Source organism: Heloderma suspectum, chromosome 2 (genome assembly GCF_057233095.1).
Source record: "Heloderma suspectum isolate Gila_16-S chromosome 2, 16-S_ref, whole genome shotgun sequence".
Lineage (NCBI taxonomy): Eukaryota > Metazoa > Chordata > Lepidosauria > Squamata > Helodermatidae > Heloderma > Heloderma suspectum.
Window position 1 is genome coordinate 358,640,553 of NC_139459.1, and position 19,318 is coordinate 358,659,870.

Below are 19,318 nucleotides of genomic sequence, written 5' to 3' on the forward strand. Positions count from 1 at the left end.
AGATTCGCAGGAAGTTTATGGCTGCACTGGAAGCCAAATTCTCACAACCTGCAAAGAGTGCCCTAAATTCGTGTTTACCTGCGGGGGTAAAATTCGTGTTTACCTAGGGGAGTAAACAAGTGCCCTGCTCTTCGTACTACTGCCTCATTTGCGTGTTCACATGTAACCATATCGGTGGAGTGCGTGTGAAACGTGGGGGTGGAGTAAGTGTTTGATTCCTTCCTGCTCCTTGCAGCAATGTAGCAAAGTGTTCACTGTCATACCCACCTGGCACTCATCCGGACTGAAGTCACTGGGGATCTTATCCGTGCCGAAAGGGATCCCGTGCAAGGGTTGCCGCCCGTATCGCCACGTCAAACCATGGTCATCGCTGAGAAGGCAGGAGACCCCGTCCCGCTTTAGTGTTCCATGGCCACAGATGATCAAACGCCCCTTCTTGGGCTCGTAGCGCTTCTGGAAACCGGAGGTGATGGGTGGAACTCAGGCCCGTTTGCTGACCCTGCCCTTGAGTACTTCTCTCCTTCCGCTCCTGAGAACGTCTCCTCCCATGCGAGCCCCTCCTCTCCATGGAGAGCAGGATGGGAGCCCTGGGCAGTACCCAACGCCAGCCATGCTTCAGCGGGACCCACCACCGGTGCAACGGGAAGCAAGTGCTTCCTAAAGCAATGGGAAACAATCCGGAATGGAACGGGTCAGCCAAGCTCATGGAAGGGAGCTCCACTGACATGGCTCATTCTGGAAACGAGCATCTCAGCTCGTTTCCCAGATTGCTTGCGCTGGCGGTGGGTTCCGCTGGTGCAAGATAATCAGCAGAGGTGCAGGGGCAGCATTGGCTACTTCCCCATTCCTAATCCCTTTGCTGATGGAGGTAGGAACGTGGCTCTTTTAGTAGTTGCCTCAATTTTATGGCATCCCAAACTGGCTGAGTCAGGTGCCTCCTCCATTTGCCTCTCAATGTCCTCATCGATGGTGGCAAGAGGTGTGTGAAGGAAAAGTCAGCTAGCACTGGGAGATCCGGCTCCTCCCAGCCCCGGACGAGTCCCTGGCTTCATGCACACACCCTTCCTGTTATTTCCAACCAATGATCAGAGATAATGGGAGATTCCGATTGGGAGGACAAGCGGTGTGATTTCCTTGCGCACTGCTCACCCTCCCAACTGGAAAGTGTATAACATGTACACCGAACAAATTCGCACAATTTCTCTAGCTTTGAGTAATGTCTTCTGCAGTGTTTACTGTTTTGTATAATCTATTTTGGTGATGCTAGTCATGGATGGTGGCGGGGGTGGGGGTGAGGAGAAAGGAGTTATGCAGAGCACCACTGGCCCGCACCATTCCCTGCCACCCCTCAAGCTTCTCAGATTTTAGCAGGCCTGCTCGATATGCTTTTGAGCAAATCTTCGCAATCATGAGGACTAGGAACTTGCTCCTTTATTAAATGAAAGCTAAGATTGTCAAGAAGCAGAGTACTGGGCCCAGTACCACATTCAATGCTTTTTCCCTGCACTCCCATGGACTCCCATAGAGCCTCGTGTGCCGCAGAGTGGTACTTAGCAATACTTAGCAGTATTGCAACCGAAACTCTCCCCACGACCTGAGTTCAATCCCAGCAGAAGCTGGGTCCCAGATAGCCGGCTCAGGTCGAGTCAGCCTTCCATCCTTCCGAGGTCGGTAAAATGAGTACCCAGCTTGCTGGGGGAAAGGTAGTCACGACTGGGGAAGGCAATGGCAAACCACCCCGCTATAGTCTGCCATGAAAACGCCAGCGAAAGCGGCATGTCTCTAGGAGTCAGCAATGACTCGGTGCTTGCACAGGAGGAACCTTGCCTTTCTTTTTCCCATGAAATCATGGCAGACACAACCACGTGAATAAGAAAAATGGCATATTATTCAGTACCACACCTTCATCTGGCATATGCAGGCTCACCTGGATGCCATAACCTGGTCCAGGGGCAAACATGGCAGTGCCAATATCCTCAGAGAGGTTCCGGGGGACGCTCCACGTGACCCCGTCATTGCTGCTGCGAATGATCATGACGCTGGAGGTGGGGCATTTGTAGTAGTGGGCGCAGAGGGTATATACCAGGAAGACAAAGTGCTTTTCCGAATCCACCACCACGGCCCCGAGGTTGAGGCCGTCTTTCAGGGCAGCATCATCAACTATGAATGAAGTGGGGCTCCAGGTAGCACCTGGAAAAGGCATGCAGGAAACGAGTTATACTTATTACAGACATCCATACCTTGCCCTTTTATTGCATGTACTGCACCCAAGGTGGCCTACAATCAAAGGAGCAAAAAAACACACAACAAAGATGAAATACAGTCTGATATAGCCTTCCACAGCCTGGTGTTCTCCAGATGTCGTGGACTACAACTCCCATCATCTGCAGCCAGCAGAAAAGAAAAAAAAACATTTAGGAGAAACTGTCTCCCTCACTGGCAACATATAGGCCAGGGCCACTATAGACCTCAAGCCAATCCACTGGTGCCCTCCTGATGTGTTGGGCTATAACTTCACCCTCCCATCATTGGCCAAGCTAGCTGGGGATGTTGGGAGCTGCTGTCCAGCATATCTGGAGAGCACTGGGTTAGGGAAAGTGGTTATACCTGAACGTTATTTGTCTTGTGTTTCCTGAAGTGCTTGAATTATATGGGGAAAGAGGGGGAATTTAAGTTTTCTCCTCCTCAGTTGCCGCTGACACACTCTCATTCCTTCCAACTAGGGATGTTGGAGAAATCTGTTTGTGGGGTGGAGCTCAGCAGGTTTTGGCCAGCTTGACCCCCTGGACTCTGGCTTGCTCATCCGTGAGCTGGCCTAGTTCAGCGTGCGATGAGTCAAGCCAGCTCGTGGAGGGGGGGGGGGCTATTTATACAAATTGCGGCCGTAAATAGTGCATTTTGCGCAAAATTGCAGGCATAAATAGTCTAATTTGCGCAAATTAGACTGTTTATACCTGCAGTTTTGCTCAAATTAAAAACCCATCTGATAAAGTTCCCAGGTTTCGGGAACTAACCTGCGGCTCTGCTCGCAAATGCAAGCCAAGACGGGGATCTGTTGGGCCCAAAAAGGGCTGGATTTCTCCGCAACGGCCATTCCTACTTCCAACACACACACACAAACACGTCTTGCTACCTTCCATTCCTCCCCACTCTCAGCCTCTCAAACCTTTGTCCTGCGACCTGCGAAGGGCTATGAATTTCGCTCCCATGTCAGAGGAGGAGTGCTTCCGGGCTTCTGCAAAGGCCAACAGGGTGCCCCGAGACGTCGCCGCAATGAGGGGGATCCGGAATGTGTTCACTTCCCCAATCACGCTGCCACTCACCCATAGCAACTGCTCCATGGTGATGAGGGGCTTCACCTACCGAGAGAAACCCAAGAAAGGAAGGATGGGCGGTGCAAGGGAGGTAGTGTGTGTGCAGAGAAAGGGCATCATCCATGTGGCAAACCCCAGCTCACAGCCCTGCCCTGGGTGTGGTTTCTTGGTCACGGCTAGAGCGTGACCAAATGTTGGAAACTGGCTTCTTAAAAAATCGGTGTACGTCTATATGTGTGTCTCAAAAATATCTCTAACCGGTTTACAAACCAAAACTTAAAATGTATCATTAACAAACTAACAGGGCAGCTCAATCATTCAGGGAAGGCCTGGACAAAGAGATGGGCCTTTAACAGGCGCCTAAAATACGCCACAGTTAGCGCCCACTGAATACAAGGGGGAGGGCATTCGATAAGGTGGGCACCACCACGGAGAAGGCCCACATCCAGGTTACCACCAGATGGCAATCTGCAGGTCACGGTACATCTAGCAGGGCCTCTTCTGAGGGTCTTAGCGATTGCTAGATTGGTACTGAGGAAGGCCTTTATCCTCCAGATAACCTGTGTGTTTATCTCTCTCTTTTATATCCTGCCTTGCCTTCCCTGAGCTCAAGGCATGGTTCTTCACCCTCCCCCTTTTTATCTCTGCTACAATCTTGTGAGATAGGCCTGAGGGAGAGCGACTGACTAAAGCCCCCAATGGGCTTCATGCCTGAGCAGAGACTTCAACCTGGGTCTCCCAAGCCCGAATTTGGCACACTAGCCACTATGCCCCACACAGGAATGAGAAGCTAAGCCGGGGGTAGGCAACCTGGTGCCTTCCAGATGTCTTGGACTACAACTCCCACAATCCCTCGCCAATGGCCCTGATGGCCTGGACTTATGACTGCTGTAATCCAAAACATTGGAAAGGCACCAGGTTAACTACCCCCGAGCTAAACAGTGGTCAAGCTGGACACGAAGGAGATGGCGCTCCAGTCCTGACTCCCCTGGTGCTTTTCCTCCACTCCACACCCTTCCCATCTACCCCAGGGACTGCTGCCTCAGGCAAAGCAAGGGGCGGGCAGCGTCACATTCCTGCCATGGGATCCATCACCATCACTATCACTTAAACATCACCATGTAATACCCGTCTCAATTCCCTGAGTGCCAATCCTCATGTAGCCAAAACAGCATGCCCACGCGCAAGAGGGAAGCGTCCGCAGGCTTGCGAGAACCCCGAGGTTTGCAGGACTACAAAGAAAGGAAAACAAAAGCCCTTAAGTTGGGTTGGGGAACTATAACGGTGGCAGGGGGGAATGCCCTCCATGAGCCTGTTGCTGACAAGAGGCCCTCCGCCGCACAACCTTCCCTGGCTGCGACAATATGGTGGAATGCAGGATGTTATGAGCTGCAAAAGAAAAATGGAATGGCATGGTGGAGAAGCCTGAATCGGTCAGCTCCCTGATGCGGCTTATATGGCTTGAGACCAGGCTATCTGAAATACTGTGGGTTTTAAGTTCCTCAGGAGAGGTCTTTTGCTCGGTCCCACCACTGTCAGTCAGAAGCATGCTCCCACTGTCAGAGGCACGCTCGATGGACATGCAAGGGAGGGCCTTCACGGCAGCTGCTCCCAGTCTCTGGAAGTCCCTACCAGGAGAGGCCGAGTTGCTCCATCTGTTATCCTTCCTCCAGCCAGCAAAGACATTTTGATTCAGACACACTTGTGGCCTCTAAGCTGATTTGCTGCCAAATTGGGTTTTTAATCCAGTGGGTGCTGTTTTTTTCTTTCTTATTGATGTGTTTGTCTTTTATTTTTATTTGTTTTCATTGGATGCATTTTAATTATAACTGTCATGGTTTCTGCATTTTATTGTCATCATGTTGAGTCCTATTTTAGGGGAAAGGTGGGATATAAATTTAATAAAAGAATGACAACACAGGAGCACTCATCTTTGGAAGTGAAAATACACTGCAACATTTTATTGCAGGTCCCATTAGTATATATCCCCCTTCCCCAACCTGGTGCCCTCTGGATGTGTTGGACTACAATCCCATCATCCCCGGCCACCACAGCCACTGCTGGAGGGGACTAGGTTGGGTGAGGCATATATGTAGACATGCAAAATGCCCATCTGAGCAACAGGCGAGGTCTGTGCCGCTTCAAGCTTCATGGAAGGAGGGCAGGATATAAATGAAACACATAATAAAAATGTGGGGCATAATAAGGGATCAATTCAAATGCTGGGAGTTGTAGGATCTTTTTCTGTCTAAAGATGCACAGGATTGTGCCCTAAGTGCATCTAAAACATAAGGGCAGGACTCTAGTTCAGCTTTGGTGTACTGAAAAGAAAACAACCCTAAAGCAAATGTGAATCTTTCCACTGCTTGTCACACATCCTGTATGTTTCTCGTGCCTTGTGTGTGCAGAGCTGCTGTTCCTGCAAGGCATGTGATTGGAGGTGCTGATGAATCATTCTGCAAACAAGTTAGAAAGCAAAGCATCAAAATACCCCTTGAAACAGGATATCATAAAATATCCTAGGGCCTAGTTCTCATAGTGGTGGCAAAGCTGTATCTAGGCTCCACCATCAGACTGCCAGTGTGTGTATGGGAGTCGCGGTGATCTACTCTAACACAGGGATGGGCAGAATTCAGGCTTGGGGGAATCTACTTAGGGGTTGTTATTTTTGTTAAACTCCCCCTCCCCAGGTCCACCAACAGGAGCCTGGCCCAAATGACACACGCTTAGTGTTAAAGAATTCTGAGCCCAGGGCATATTTTTAAATATCAGAACTGAATGCAGCTCACAGTCCTTCCACACCAAAAATCCACTCCCCTTTTGCCGCTTTCTTCAGCTCAGCAGGATAATTTAGGGCAGCGAAGTCATTTTGCTGTTGCTATTGTTAAACAGTTGGTAGCCCAAAGAACAAAGAGACTTAAAGACTAGCCAATTTATTCTGGCATAAGGTTTTGTGAAGCTTATGCCACTTCATTCAATGTGTGGAGTGTTATTGAGCGCTTCAGGTATACACACACACACACACACACACAGAGTTTCCGTGGGTGTACTGTGGTGGTGCTGGCGGCGAGGGGGGGGGGATTGCAAACAGGAGGAAAATAAATGCAGAAAGTACTGATAGTGATAGTCAGAAATCCTTGGCGAACTACTCCAAATCACCCCAAAATCTACCAGCAGATCCAGAACTACCTTCTTCTCACTGCTGTTTTAATATAGACGATTGTATATACAGTAGGTGCAGCCTGAAATCTGCATGACACCTGTAGAACCAGATCCATTTACGTGTATTCCACCGCTGCTGCAGCCACCTCCACTCCATCTTTAGGCTTTGGCCATACAGAGTTCATGACTTCAACGTCAAGTCAGCCTCTCCCCCCCCCCCCCCATTTTTGTAACATTTCGCCTTATGAAGAGATCTGGAGGTCTCGAAAGCTTGTCCATGATTTTGTGCATATTTTGGTTAGTCCTAAGAAAGGTATTGCTGGTGGATTCTGGAACACATTATCATGTTCCAGAATATTATCAGAATATTTGTTCTTTGGGCTACCAACTGTTTAACAATATTATGTTCCATTATCATGTTCCACATTATCGAGGCTGGACAGCCATTTGTCAGGGATGCTCTGACTTGGATTCCTGCCTTGAGCAGGGGGTTGGACTCGATGGCCTTGTAGGCCCCTTCCAACCCTACTATTCTATGATTCTATGTTAGAGACATGAGGAATGGTTAGCTCAAGCCCTCTAGGGAAGCCTTCTCCAACCCGGTGCCCTCCAGATATGTTAGACTCCAAATCCTATTATCTGTAGTCAGTGTGGCTAATGGATGATGGGAGTTGCAGTTCAACACATGTGGAGGGCACAAGGTTGGGAAAGGTTGCTATAGGATATGCCTAATCTATTAGTGCAGGAGTGGGGAACTTAAGAACATAAGAGCCCTGCTGGATCAGATCAAGGGTCCATTCAGTCCAGCATGCCATTCACACAGTGGCCAACCAGCTGTCGACCAGGAACCCACAAGCAGGGCATGAGTGCAATAGCACTCTCCCACGCATGTTCCCCAGCAACTGGTGTACATACGCTCACTGACTCTGGTACTGGAGGTAGCACATAGCCATCAAGGCTAGTAGCCACTGACAGCCTTCTCTTCCAGGAATTTGTCTAACTCCCTTTTAAAGCCATCCAGATTGGTGGCCATCACGACATCCTGTGGTAGCAAATTCCGTAATTTAACTATGCGCAATGTGAAGAAGTCCTTCCTTTTATCTGTCCTGAATCTCCCACCAATCAGCTTCATAGGATGACCCCTGGTTCTAGTATTATGAGAGAGGGAGAAAAATGTCTCCCTATCCACATTCTCCACACCATGCATACTTTTGTAGACCTCTATCATGTTTCCCCTTACCCTCCTTTTTTCAAGCTAAACAATCCCAGCTGATGTAACCTTCTCTCATAGGGGAGAGGCTCCAGCCCCTTGATCATTTTAGTTGCCCTTTTCTGCACTTTTTCTATCTCTACAATATCTTTTTTTAGGTGTGGTGACCAGAACTGTACACAGTATTCCAAGTGTGGTCACACCATAGATTTGTATAAGGGCAGTATGATATTGGCAGTTTTATTCTCAATTCCTTTTCTAATTATGCCTAACATGGAGTTTTAACTTAATTTTTATGGGGAGCCAAATGTGACCCCCCCCCCACCAGCCCTCCATGATGACATAAGGGGGCATGGCCATACCACCTGACAGCACCTCGGCCAAGGTGGCTTTGCCTGTCCAGTGCCCACCCCCCACTTGGGAGGACGTGGGGCAAGCAAAGCATTTAGCGTGCTGCTTGCTCTCCCAATTGGGATGACAAGTGGTGTGCTAAGGAAACCCCCACTGTTATCTCCAATCAGTAATCAGAGATAACAGTGGGGACTCCCCTTAGCGTGCCACTCGCCCTTGCTATTAGGAAGGGAAGCTAAAGGAAACCCCGCTGTTATCTCCAGCTGGATCTCCTGATCTAGCATACTCAAGTCTGACAGGAAGCCAGAGACTTGCTTGAAAGACTTACAGTATGTCAGTTATATCTGCTAAACACCCAAAGACTATTGCCTGGTATAATCAAAGCTTACTTCAAATTAAAGGTTGTTATCAAGCAGACAAGAGTTTTCTGTCCGCTAGAGAGAGGCAATTCTACTTTCTGGAAATGCTACTAAATTGATCATGAGATGGGATTAATCAAAGCTGTAAGGATTATTTTTTTTAATGTAATTTAAAGAAGATTTGTCTGACGTGGGATGTGTACATTTCTTGCTTTATACAATGTTTAAAAAGATTTCCCTCTCAAATGCATTACTTTTTAAAAAGTTATCTATCCCCCCTCATGTTTGTTTCCTTATGATGGCATGCATAAATTTCATCTTTTAAGCTATGTTTATTCTAGTGGTAATAATCAAACTACTCATCACTGTGTCTTGGCTGAATAGCTTTTTTTACATAAACCCAATACATCAACTGGAACAAGGATTATGGATTTCACAGCCCAGAACCTTGTGGACTGCATGATCTCTCTGGACTGCTAAGTACTACTGTGACCTGGTTCACCAGTAGCGCCAATTCATGAGTTAAACAACCCATGAATTTGAGGAATGTTAATCTGGTACTAAAACAGTTAAATAATTTTGCTAACAAAAGACTGAAGAGGCTACTTCAAACTGAAGATGGCTAATTTGATATGTTATGGTTGAATGACCTGAATGAGGGTTTTGGGGAGACCTACAAGAAGACCCCCTAAAAGTTCCCAGGCTCATATTTAAGAAGATATACTTATATTCCAGACCCCAGACTCATAGTTAGGAAGACCTCATACTTATAATCCAGACCCCTGACTCATGCGCATGAAGACCTTGAAGTTCTGATTCTATGCTAACTGATGTTATGGCAGTATAATACCTCTAACTAAGACTTTGCAGAAGACGGGGAAAATGCAGCTGTCTTTGCAAGCAGCTTCACAAAGCAAGCTCAAGGCAACAAAGGCAGACAAAGATGAGAAGAACTGAGCATGCTCAGATGCCCGATGGGAGGAAAAAAATTACTGTTTGACTGCTTGTGGTGTACACCTGCAGATAAGACAATGTTCTTACTCAGTGCCAGATGGGCACAGGAAGCCATAGCCCTGAGCATGAGCAACAATTGGGAGGAGATGTTGGGGGCGGCTATGACCAAATCTGACCAAAGATGAACGTGAGTTCAAAGAAAATGTACCAGGGAGAAACAGGTGAATCAAGATAACACGCCCAGCTAGTAGACTTTTAGCCACATTTAAGAGATTCAAATTAACCTCTTAGTGGTATGATTTATTAATTTCATTTTTATACTGCCCAATACCATTCACAACGATTAAAACCATAAAATACCAGGCAATAAAATACAGATGATAAAATACAATATAAAAGTTTAAAACCACAATATAAAAATAAAAATGACCAACAGAAGCTAGCACAACGGTGAGGAGGAGGATAATGTAAGCCGCCTTGAGTTCCTTGCGAGAGGGAGAAAGGCGGGGTATAAATGCAATAAATAAATAAATAGCAGCAGAGCAATTAAAAAAAAAAACAATATCGGACAAAAACAAATTGAAACACTAAAATGCCTGGGAGAATAAAAAGGTCTTCACTTGGTGCTGAACAGAGCACAATGTAGGCACCAGGCGAACCTCTCTGGGAAGCTCATCCCACAACTGGGGTGCCGTAGCAGAAAAGGCCCTCTTAGTAGCTACCCACCTCACTTCCTTTGGCAGGAGCTCCCGTAGAAGGACTGCTGAAGCTGATCTTAGGGTCCAGGCAGGTGTAAATAGGAGGAGACAATCCTTCAGGTAGCCTGGCCCCAAGCCATTTAGGGCTTTGAATGTTACTGCCAGCATTTTAAATCGGGCCGGAAATGGACTGGCAGCCAGTGCAGATGAGAGTACTGGCATAATATGCTCATGTTGGCCAGTCCTTGTTGATAGTCTTGCTGCCCTATTTTGGACCAGCTGAAGTTTCCGAACCATTTTCAAAGGCAGACCCATGTATAATGCATTGCAGTAATCCAGACGAGAGGTTATCATAGCATGGATAACTGTAGCTAGGCTATCTCTGTCCAGGTAGGGATGTAGTTGGTATATCAGCCTAAGCTGATAAAAGGTGCTCCATGCCACCAAGCCCCCCTGTGCCTTGAGTGACAGTTCTGGATCCAAGAGCACCCCCAAACTATGAACCTGATCCTTGAGGGGGAGTGCAACCCCTTCCAGAACAGGTTGAACATCACTTAAGCCGGGCAGATGAACCACCCATTAACAGCACCTCCATCTTGTCTGGATTGAAGTCTCAGTTTTGGCCCTCATCCAGTCAATTACCATGCCCAGGCACTGGTTCAGAACACCCACTGCCTCACCTGGATTTGATGAAAAGGAGAGATAGAACTGGGTGTCTTCCACATATTGCTGACACCTCAGCCCACACCTCCAGATAACCTCCCCCAGCAGTTTCATGTAAATGTTAAACAGCATGGAGGATAAAATAGAGCCCTGTGGTACATAGTTGCCAAGGCACAGAGCAATGATTCCCCCAGCACCACCTTCTGGAATCAACTATCCAAGTAGGAGAAGAGCCACCTCCCAGCCCAGATAGCTTGTCCAGAAGGATTCCATCAGAGATGTTCCCAAAACATGTAGGCATAAAGCATGAGATGGCTGGAGACAGACACCTCACTTCTGATTGGTTAGCGAGTGATCGAACCATCCATGCACCCCATTTTGATTGGAAGATGGTTGTCTCATTACTCATTGAGGGCCCTAACTTCAAGAGTGTACAAAATCACAGGTAAGGAGAGCTCTTTCGTTCTTCTGCTGTTGCTGCTTCACTTCACTTCCTTGCTGCTTCACAGACCCAAGGCTTTGAGTAATTATGGACCGCCTCAGACTCCCAGACCTTAGAACTTGCAAATGGTTTTAACCCGTCACTTTCTGAAATTGGGACTTAGACTTTATTTGTGAGCTTGGGACTTAGAGTTATTTCTGAAGCTACGACTCAGAATATTTCCTGAGGTTGGGACAGAATTATTTCTGAGGTTGGGACTTAGAATTATTTTTGAAGATGAAACTTAGAATTATTTCCAAGTCTTCGGTTTTCAGTTTCACTCTAGCTTTTACCTTTATCTAACATAATGCTTCACATACCTAGAGGAACTTAGTAATGCTTTAGCTTAGTTTTTTATATTCAAGTAATGTGCAGGAGGAAGTAAAAGGGAGAGTTAACAATGTTTTAGTTTAGCGTTAAATTCCAAGTAGTAAGCCGGAGGATAAGAAAGAGGAGTCATAACAATGTTAGAAGCTCAAGTTGTTATCTCGCTCGCTACATTTGTAGTGCCAGCTTTGTCAATTGCAATTCTTTTGGTTAAGCTCACATTTCTGTTACATTTGCTTTCCCTGTAATCACAAAGAACATTTCTAATGCTCATATAACCACCATGCGACATTCTTTAATTTTGTAATTTTCTTAAATAAGGCATTAATATATTTCAATTTACAATTTTATCTGTAGTGACGTTTACCTGTTTGGACTTAGCTTGGTTACCCACTGGGGTGTTTAGAACCCATCTTGTATAGGCTCTGAAGTTAAACAGGGCCAAATTAACAAGGGGCTACGTGGGAGTGAGTAGGCTGCCTCCTGCCCATTCACCACTTCTGCTGAACAACCCAGGAATGCTCCATTCCTGGGTTGTTAGTCATGACATCCAAACCTGGCACCTGGGGTTGTTGAGAGTTAGACAGCCCCGGGTTTGAACCCAACAACAAACCATGGGTTCAAAGTCTAGATTGCTTAACCCTCAACAACCCAGAATGCTAGGTTCAGACATCATGACTAACAACCCAGGAAAAGGGCATTCCTGCATTGTTTAACAAAGCAGAAGTGGCAAGCGTGCAGGAGGCAACTCACTCTCTCACACTTGGCCCCAACAACCCATGGTTTAAATAACCCATGGGTTGTCGTTACATGCAAACCTGTCTCACAGATTTTAATGGAAGAGTTCAGGATGCGCTTAACCCATTAAAAATAAACATCACTGCATTTGAAATGTGTGTCACTTTGACTGGACCATGCTTTATGTTTATTATTTGGCCTCCTATAATAAGAAGTGAGAGTAACATTAAAAAAAATTGGATTGTTGTGATGTGCAAACCAGGTCTGTTGTTGTTCAGTCATTAAGTCGTGTCCGACTCTTCGTGACCCCATGGACCACAGCAAACCAGGTCTATGTATCCTATATTCTAATTCCGGTTCAAGCCATTGAGTGCCATTGTTCATGTAGCCAAAACAGCAACAGCCATGCACAAGAGGAAGGTATCAGCAGATTCAGGGTAGCCCTGGGGTTTGCAAAAATACAAAAAAAAAAAAAATAGAAAAAGGCTTTAAGAGGGGAGACACCCCCCCCAACAGGCCATTGTGGAGTGTGTGTGCTTAGTGCACAAGAAATGCTGACAGACTATTGAGAAGAAAAAAACCGAAAACCAGGTGAGAGGGGGGAATGGAAGGGAATAGCTAGAAAAGGAGGGTAAAGGAAGAGACACACAGTTATAAAATATCTAGATAAAACCATCTCACTGTATGGATAGCTCATTTCCTAGCTTACACTGAGGAGCTATTTGTAAATGCCCCCAGGAACGGAAGCGAGAGCTGCCCATAGAAATCAGTAGAGAAATCTGCCCGTGTGTCCCCCCCAACCCAGTTAGGACTGCACCTGCTCACTGGGCACAGAATGGTGCCTGATGGATGATTTAAAAAAGGGGAAAAGACAAGGGTCGAGGAGAATGGAATGGCGTGTCTAGAATCCTGAACCGAAGCACCCCACACTGCAACATTTTGTTCTAGATCCCACTTGCTGTGCTCTAATTCTGAAATCGTACTATTGCTGAAATAACAGGGCATTAAAAAGAGGAAGGGGAATTAGAGGGCCAGCATTAATTGTGTGCATTTGTTTCAACAGGCTTAAAACAAACCAACAAACCGAATGCTGCCCATCCCAGTTTCAGTGTTAAACCATGGACTGTTTAAAAGTTGCAGCAACGAATTATGTTCAGATGCACTCTTCTGACGTCTATTGTTCAGCCTTTCAAAGTTTGGCCACGTACCAAGAGAAGAGAGCGGCGAAGGTTGGGGTCAGCTCGACATTTAATCCCACGCATAAGGCAGAACGGAAAGAGGTAAGGAAGAAAGAGCGAATCAGCAGACAAATCAGAAATGAGGGCAGGTAGATGGTCCCCTTGCAAAAGAAGGTATCCGGGCAGAAACATCAGGCTGCCGTGTAGCCTCCTGAGAATTCTCCCATCCCATCCCACGCCCATGCCCCCAGAAACACCTTGGCCTCGGTCCCCACTTCCTGCCCAGGTACCAGTTCTTAAATTTCATTTCGAGAGCCAGCAAAATGTCCTGGTGAGTTGTGCCACCCCAGGCAGCTAACTATTCTGCCTGTCCTGTCAAACAGGCCCTGTCTTACCTGTTGGGCAACATCTCTCTATCCCCTGCATTCAATACCGCGCCCCTGTGCCAGCCACCCCTACTCCTGTAGCTACCCAGTCTGTACTTCTCCTTCCCTGATGGATGCGGCTATATTCCCACCTGGCTCACTGGAGCTTATAAAGACCCAGTTTCACACGGTCCTTTGGCAGAGAGAGACCGGGGCCAAGCTCTCCGTGGATGTAGGATTAGTGAAGTGCTTACCGGACATCCTTGTACCATTTATGGGGCAGGAGGCCTTTGTTCCAGTATGAGCTATCAACAATGGAGGGTCTACAGCTCAGTGGGACAGCACACACTTTGCATGCAGAAGACTCAATCACCAATTAAAATAAAAGGAACTGGGCTTAGCTCAGCCTTCCCCAACCTGGGGTCCTCCAGATGTCTTAGATGGCAACACTAATCATTCCCAGCCACGGGAGTTGTAGTCCACAACATCTGGAAGGGAAACTCGCCATAATAATCCATGCATCTGATGACATGGATGCTATTGCCCACAAGATCTTCTGTCATAATGAACGTGTTAGTCTCTAAGGTGCCACAAGACTCTTGTTATTTTTACTTCAATGGTAATACACCTACCCTGCTGGAAACGGTCAAATCTGGAAGGTGTCGAGTTGGGGAAGGCAACAGTAGGTGATGTGAAAACGCCCTCCCCAAGATCCGGAAGCACCAATCAGAATAGATACTACTGAGCTGGACGGACACTTTGGTCCAGCTGAAAAGATCCATTTGCCTCATGCATTCCCTCCTCCACTTGAGCACCTGATGTCAACCAAGCTGTCTTGGTTTCTGAAACCACAGCTTCCCATGATGTCCGAACTGGGAAACTGTTCATTCATTCATTCATTCATTCCATTTATATCCCACCGTTTTTCCTCCTTAAGGAACCCAAGGCGGCATACATAATCCTCCTCCTCCTCCATTTTATCCTCACAACAACAACTCTGTGAGGTGGGTTGGGCTGAGAGTCTCTGACTGGCCCAAAGTCACCCAGTGAGCTTCCATGGCCAAGTGGGGACTAGAACCCAGATCTCCTGACTCCCAGTCCAACACTCTAGCCACTACACCACACTGGCTCTCTAAAACGGTTGTTTAAGGAGTCACTCAATTCAGGGTATAAAACAAGGAGGGAGGCCTCAAACCACAGTTTGCCAGTTTAGACATCACTGGAAACTGTGCCTGAAGAAACCACAAGAGCTGTGCTGAAACCAGGCAGACAAGGGGAGGAAGGAAAGGGAGGGAGTGCGTGGGCACACAGCTTGTTCCTAGACTGATCAGATGAAGAGCACTATGTCTGAACCAGGCCATAGTCTGCCCCAGTATAAGGCAGCTTTCTATGTTCCTACCTTGTACAGCATGGGATAAAGAAGCTGCTTCTGGGGTTTCTATAGTATACAGTTTAAGCCTCCATCCTATTTAAAGGAGCAGTAAGTCAGAATTGTTTGTATTGCTTGTTCCCCCACTCCTCCCCAGAAGCTCCAGGTGAGGTGCTAACACAATAAGATTCCAAGCGTCCAGATGCCAGTGTCAGCAGTACGCAGAACTCCAAGGTTAAGGATCAACTGACAGGCCCGTTTGAACAGATCTCAAGGCACAGCGAATCTCTCCATTTACAAGATCAGGAAGTGGTTTTGGCGGCAGAGCAGACAGAAGACCAGTTGATAAAACAGGAAGAGCAGACATCAATGGAAAGGAAGAGCACACGGTGGGGGCAATATTGCCAAGGAGTCAGGGGCACGAGGACAAGAAACAAAGGGAGAAAAACGGCAAGCATTGTCCCCCCCTCAGCGGCACCAGAGAAGAATATGTGAAGCCTGTTTCTCCAGAGGAAACTATTCAGGCATCTTGGCCTGGTTGACTCACAGGAGATGTGTGCTCCACAGCAACAGACACACACACACACATATAACTGCACCGCATATCTTAGCATTCCCCAACCTGGCATCCTCCCAACTGCAACTCCCAGCACCCCCAGCTGGCACGACCAATGGTCAGGGATTGGAGTCGTAGTCCAACACATCTGGAGGGTGCCAGGATGGAGGAGGCTGCTGTACACCATTGTTAATTATTCCAGAACAGCTTTGCCCAAAGTGGTGTCCTCCAGATGTTTAGGACTTCAATACCCATCAGGCCCAGCCAGCACGGCCAATGTCAGGGATAGATGGAGTTGCAGTCCAGAATATCTGGATGGCACCAGGTTGGAGAAGCTTGCCTTAAACTATGATGCGGACATAGGGGTAGGCAGCCTAGTATCCTCCAGATGTTTTGCACTACAACTCCCATAGTCCCTGACCACTGGCCATGCAGGCTGCAGCTTGTGAGAACTGCGGTCCAAAATATCTAGAGGTTGCCCTTCTCAATGGTTCCCAGATGCATTTCTCCAAATGCTCAGGGGCCACCACCAACCCACTTCACTTCATGGCAGGGGTGGGCAGAAGGTAGATCTCCAGATGTTTTGGCCTTCAACTCCCAGAAGCCTCTGCCAGCATGGCCAATGGTCAAGAATGCTGGGAGCTGAAGTCAAAAACCCTTAAAGACCTACTTTCTGCCCACCCCTGCATTATGAATTTACTGTAGGACAAGAAGGCGGAAGCTGGCTGCCACAGAAAGCATGAAGCTGCTTTAAGAAGGAACTAACCCATGATAAGCAACCTTAAAATTCCAGTACCATCCCCTTGGGACAAAGCAGCACCTTTGATATCTTTTTGGCTGACTGATGGACATACTCAAGATTGACACACAGACCCTAATTTCTCTTTGTTCAGACCCTAAGCTGAAGCAAAGCAGATTAGGAACAAAATGGGCTGATTTGCTCAGGATTTCTGCTGCTATCACCGTCGGTTGTCCTGTGTACCTAACCATTTCTTGCTGCTCTCTCCACACCTTAATCTTGGGAAAAGTTAATGTGTAAAGAACCTATGGCAACAGAGGGGGGAGGAGAGTGCAGGAGCAGGACTGGACTGAAAATGGAGCCAAAAGTCATAAGAGTCCATGAGAAGGTGGTGCAGAATCTAAGACTGCCAAGAAGGGATATCAGGGAACTTCCTGCTCCAAAGGCTGAGGTGAAAGCAAAAGAAAGAAGGAAATGAGTAGATTAAAAAAAATAAAAGCCACGCGTGCTCCAAGTTGACACTGGGTTCATAAGCACAAACACAGATCAAAATAATCTGCATTTCACCCATACGCATGCCTTTTAAAAGGTGGGAGCCAGTGGAGGCAGCAGGAAAGAGAGAAAACCACCTCTTCCACAAACAGTCATTGCAAGGGTGACGTGTGTTAAGTGACCTTCAGTAAGCACCCTCGCTATGCCACGTTGCTTTTGCTTTTTAAATCCCCTTTTATTCTATCGATACCAATTTTTAGAAGTTGCTTGCTGCAGCAGCTCAAACTCATAACAATAAAACATCAACAAAATCATGTTGAAGCAAAAACCAGCTTTAAGCACCACTGCAGCACCTTTCCTCCCTCTTGTACACCGGGTATTCCTATATATGAAGCAGGGTGGGGAGCTTTCAGCCCAGGGCCAGATGCACCTCTGCTGCACTTAATTTCCAAGGAGTTCCCCGCTCTGCCAGGAAAGGGCCAGCCAGGAGAGGTACCAGTTGGCCACTGCTGATGGACGGTGCTCCAAGCACCTTTCAGCAGTGATGCCCAAGACACACACACACCGCCAACAGTTCCCAAGGGAAAGACCACTGAAGAGAGTGGTCAGCTGGCTACCATTGCTGGAAGATACCCCAAGCAACCTGAGTAGTCTGAGCTTTGGAGACAGCAACACCTCGGCACTGTCTTCCTAGGCATGACAATATGTTTATATATTTATGGTATTTATAATACAAGAACATAAGACAATTAACCAATAAGTTAGTGAATCATTAGTGTCTCACCCAGATGTATTTTTTTTCCTTTGAGTCAACAGCCTTAACAACAACAGAAAAGAAGGCTCCCCACCTCTGATATAAAGGATGACTGCACACACATCTGATGAAGTGGACTCTGGCTCGTGAGGTGGAGTGGCCAGAGCAGCCCCCCCAACCTGGCACCCTCCAGATGTGTTGGACTACAATCCCCATCATCCATGGCCATGCCAGGTGGGGCTGCAGTCCAAAACATCTGCCGGGCATGAGGTTGGGGCTGGCTGGCTTAGAGGGTTGGTCTAGGGATGGAGAGACCCAGGTTCAAATCCCTACTCTGCCCTCAAGCTCACTGGGCGGCCTTGGACCCGTTACCCTCTCTTGGCCTGACCTACCTCACAGGGTTGTCGTAAGGATAAAACGTACACTGCCCTGATCTCTTTGGAGGAAAGGCAGGATATACACATATAATAAACCAAGGCAGCTTCTGCCACAGTAAAATGTCCTGAATCTTTAAGTTGCCACAAGACTTCTTGTTGCCACCCTTCTATGGCTGGTCCCCACGGCAGTGGATCTGGGGCGGGGCTCACTGCCTTCCCCTTTGCGGGCTGGGGCTGGGAAGCGGCGCGGACAGCTCCAGGGGCCGAGCCCCTTCGCCCCCTACCTGATCCGGAGTGGCCACGCCACGCGCCTGCCAGCAGCAAAAGCCCAGAAAGAGCAGCGCCCAAGGGCACAGGCCGCGCCCCGCGGAGTCCGGCCACCTCCAGCGGCGGGGTCCGCGCCAGAGGTCGCGCCAGGGGCTCATCGCTGCGCCCGTCGGGATCGCCGCGCTCGCCCCGCGCCGGCGCCCGAGTTTGCTTTACAAGCCGCGAGGGTTTCCGCGTTCGAGCAACAAGACCATAGAGCGGCGGTAAAGGAGCGTAAGGCGCCCGCAGAAGCTCCGGCCTGCTGACGTCGGGGCGTCCCCGGGGAAGAGCGGCCAATGGCGGAGCTCGTTCTGTAGGCGGCGCTCCGGCGGCCTCGCACAGCTGAGGTCCGCGGCGCTGGTCGCTCTGCTCGGGGACCTTTCCGCGTAACGTTCGCGGGAGCGCTAGCTCCGCCCACTAGCCGTCCTCTTGAAAGAGGCGGGGCTCAGCTGCGGCTCCCGCGGTTGTCCGCCTTCGCTGGCTGGGGCTGATGGGGGCTGTAGGCCAAAGTGTCTGGAGATTTTCGAGAGATTCCCATTCCTGACCTTAGCAGCAAGAGGGAGGAGAGGCAGGAACAACTTCTAGGTCAGCCTTCCCGAACCTGGCTGAGAATTACTGGAGGTGCTGTCCAACACTTCTGGAGGGCACCAGGGTAGGGAACGCTGCTCTTACGGGTTATTTTTTATTTTAAAAAATAAAAGCAATGGCAGATAGCCCCTAGTTGCGCATTGTTGTTGTTCAGTCGTGTCCGACTCTTCGTGGCCCCATGGACCAGAGCACGCCAGGCCTTCCTGTCCTGCGCTCTCTCCCGGAGTGTGCTCAAGTCCATATTTATTGCATCGATGATGCTATCTAGCCATCTCATCCTCTGCCGTCCTCTTCTCCTTTGGCCTTCAGTCTTTCCCAGCATCAGGGTCAGACCAGC

The 19,318-nt window shown here is 48.2% G+C and overlaps 1 protein-coding gene across 2 annotated transcripts in view; it reads right to left on the minus strand.

Moving 5' to 3' along the window:
* NEU1 (neuraminidase 1) overlaps positions 1-18,663 on the minus strand; it is a 31,279-nt gene extending 12,616 nt beyond the window's left edge. Inside the window, exons 1-4 of one of the 2 annotated variants that reach the window (XM_084841037.1) lie at positions 18,372-18,663; positions 3,167-3,359; positions 1,928-2,190; positions 268-453 (exon numbers count right to left, since the gene is read on the minus strand). In XM_084841037.1, the coding sequence (XP_084697163.1) occupies positions 268-453; positions 1,928-2,190; positions 3,167-3,359; positions 18,372-18,512 (783 nt within the window). In that variant the 5' untranslated portion in view covers positions 18,513-18,663. Of the gene's footprint in view, positions 1-267; positions 454-1,927; positions 2,191-3,166; positions 3,360-4,442; positions 4,547-18,371 lie in introns of those variants that run through there. The other variant, XM_084841038.1, reaches the window with a different exon arrangement.
* Positions 18,664-19,318: the final 655 nt, after the last annotated feature.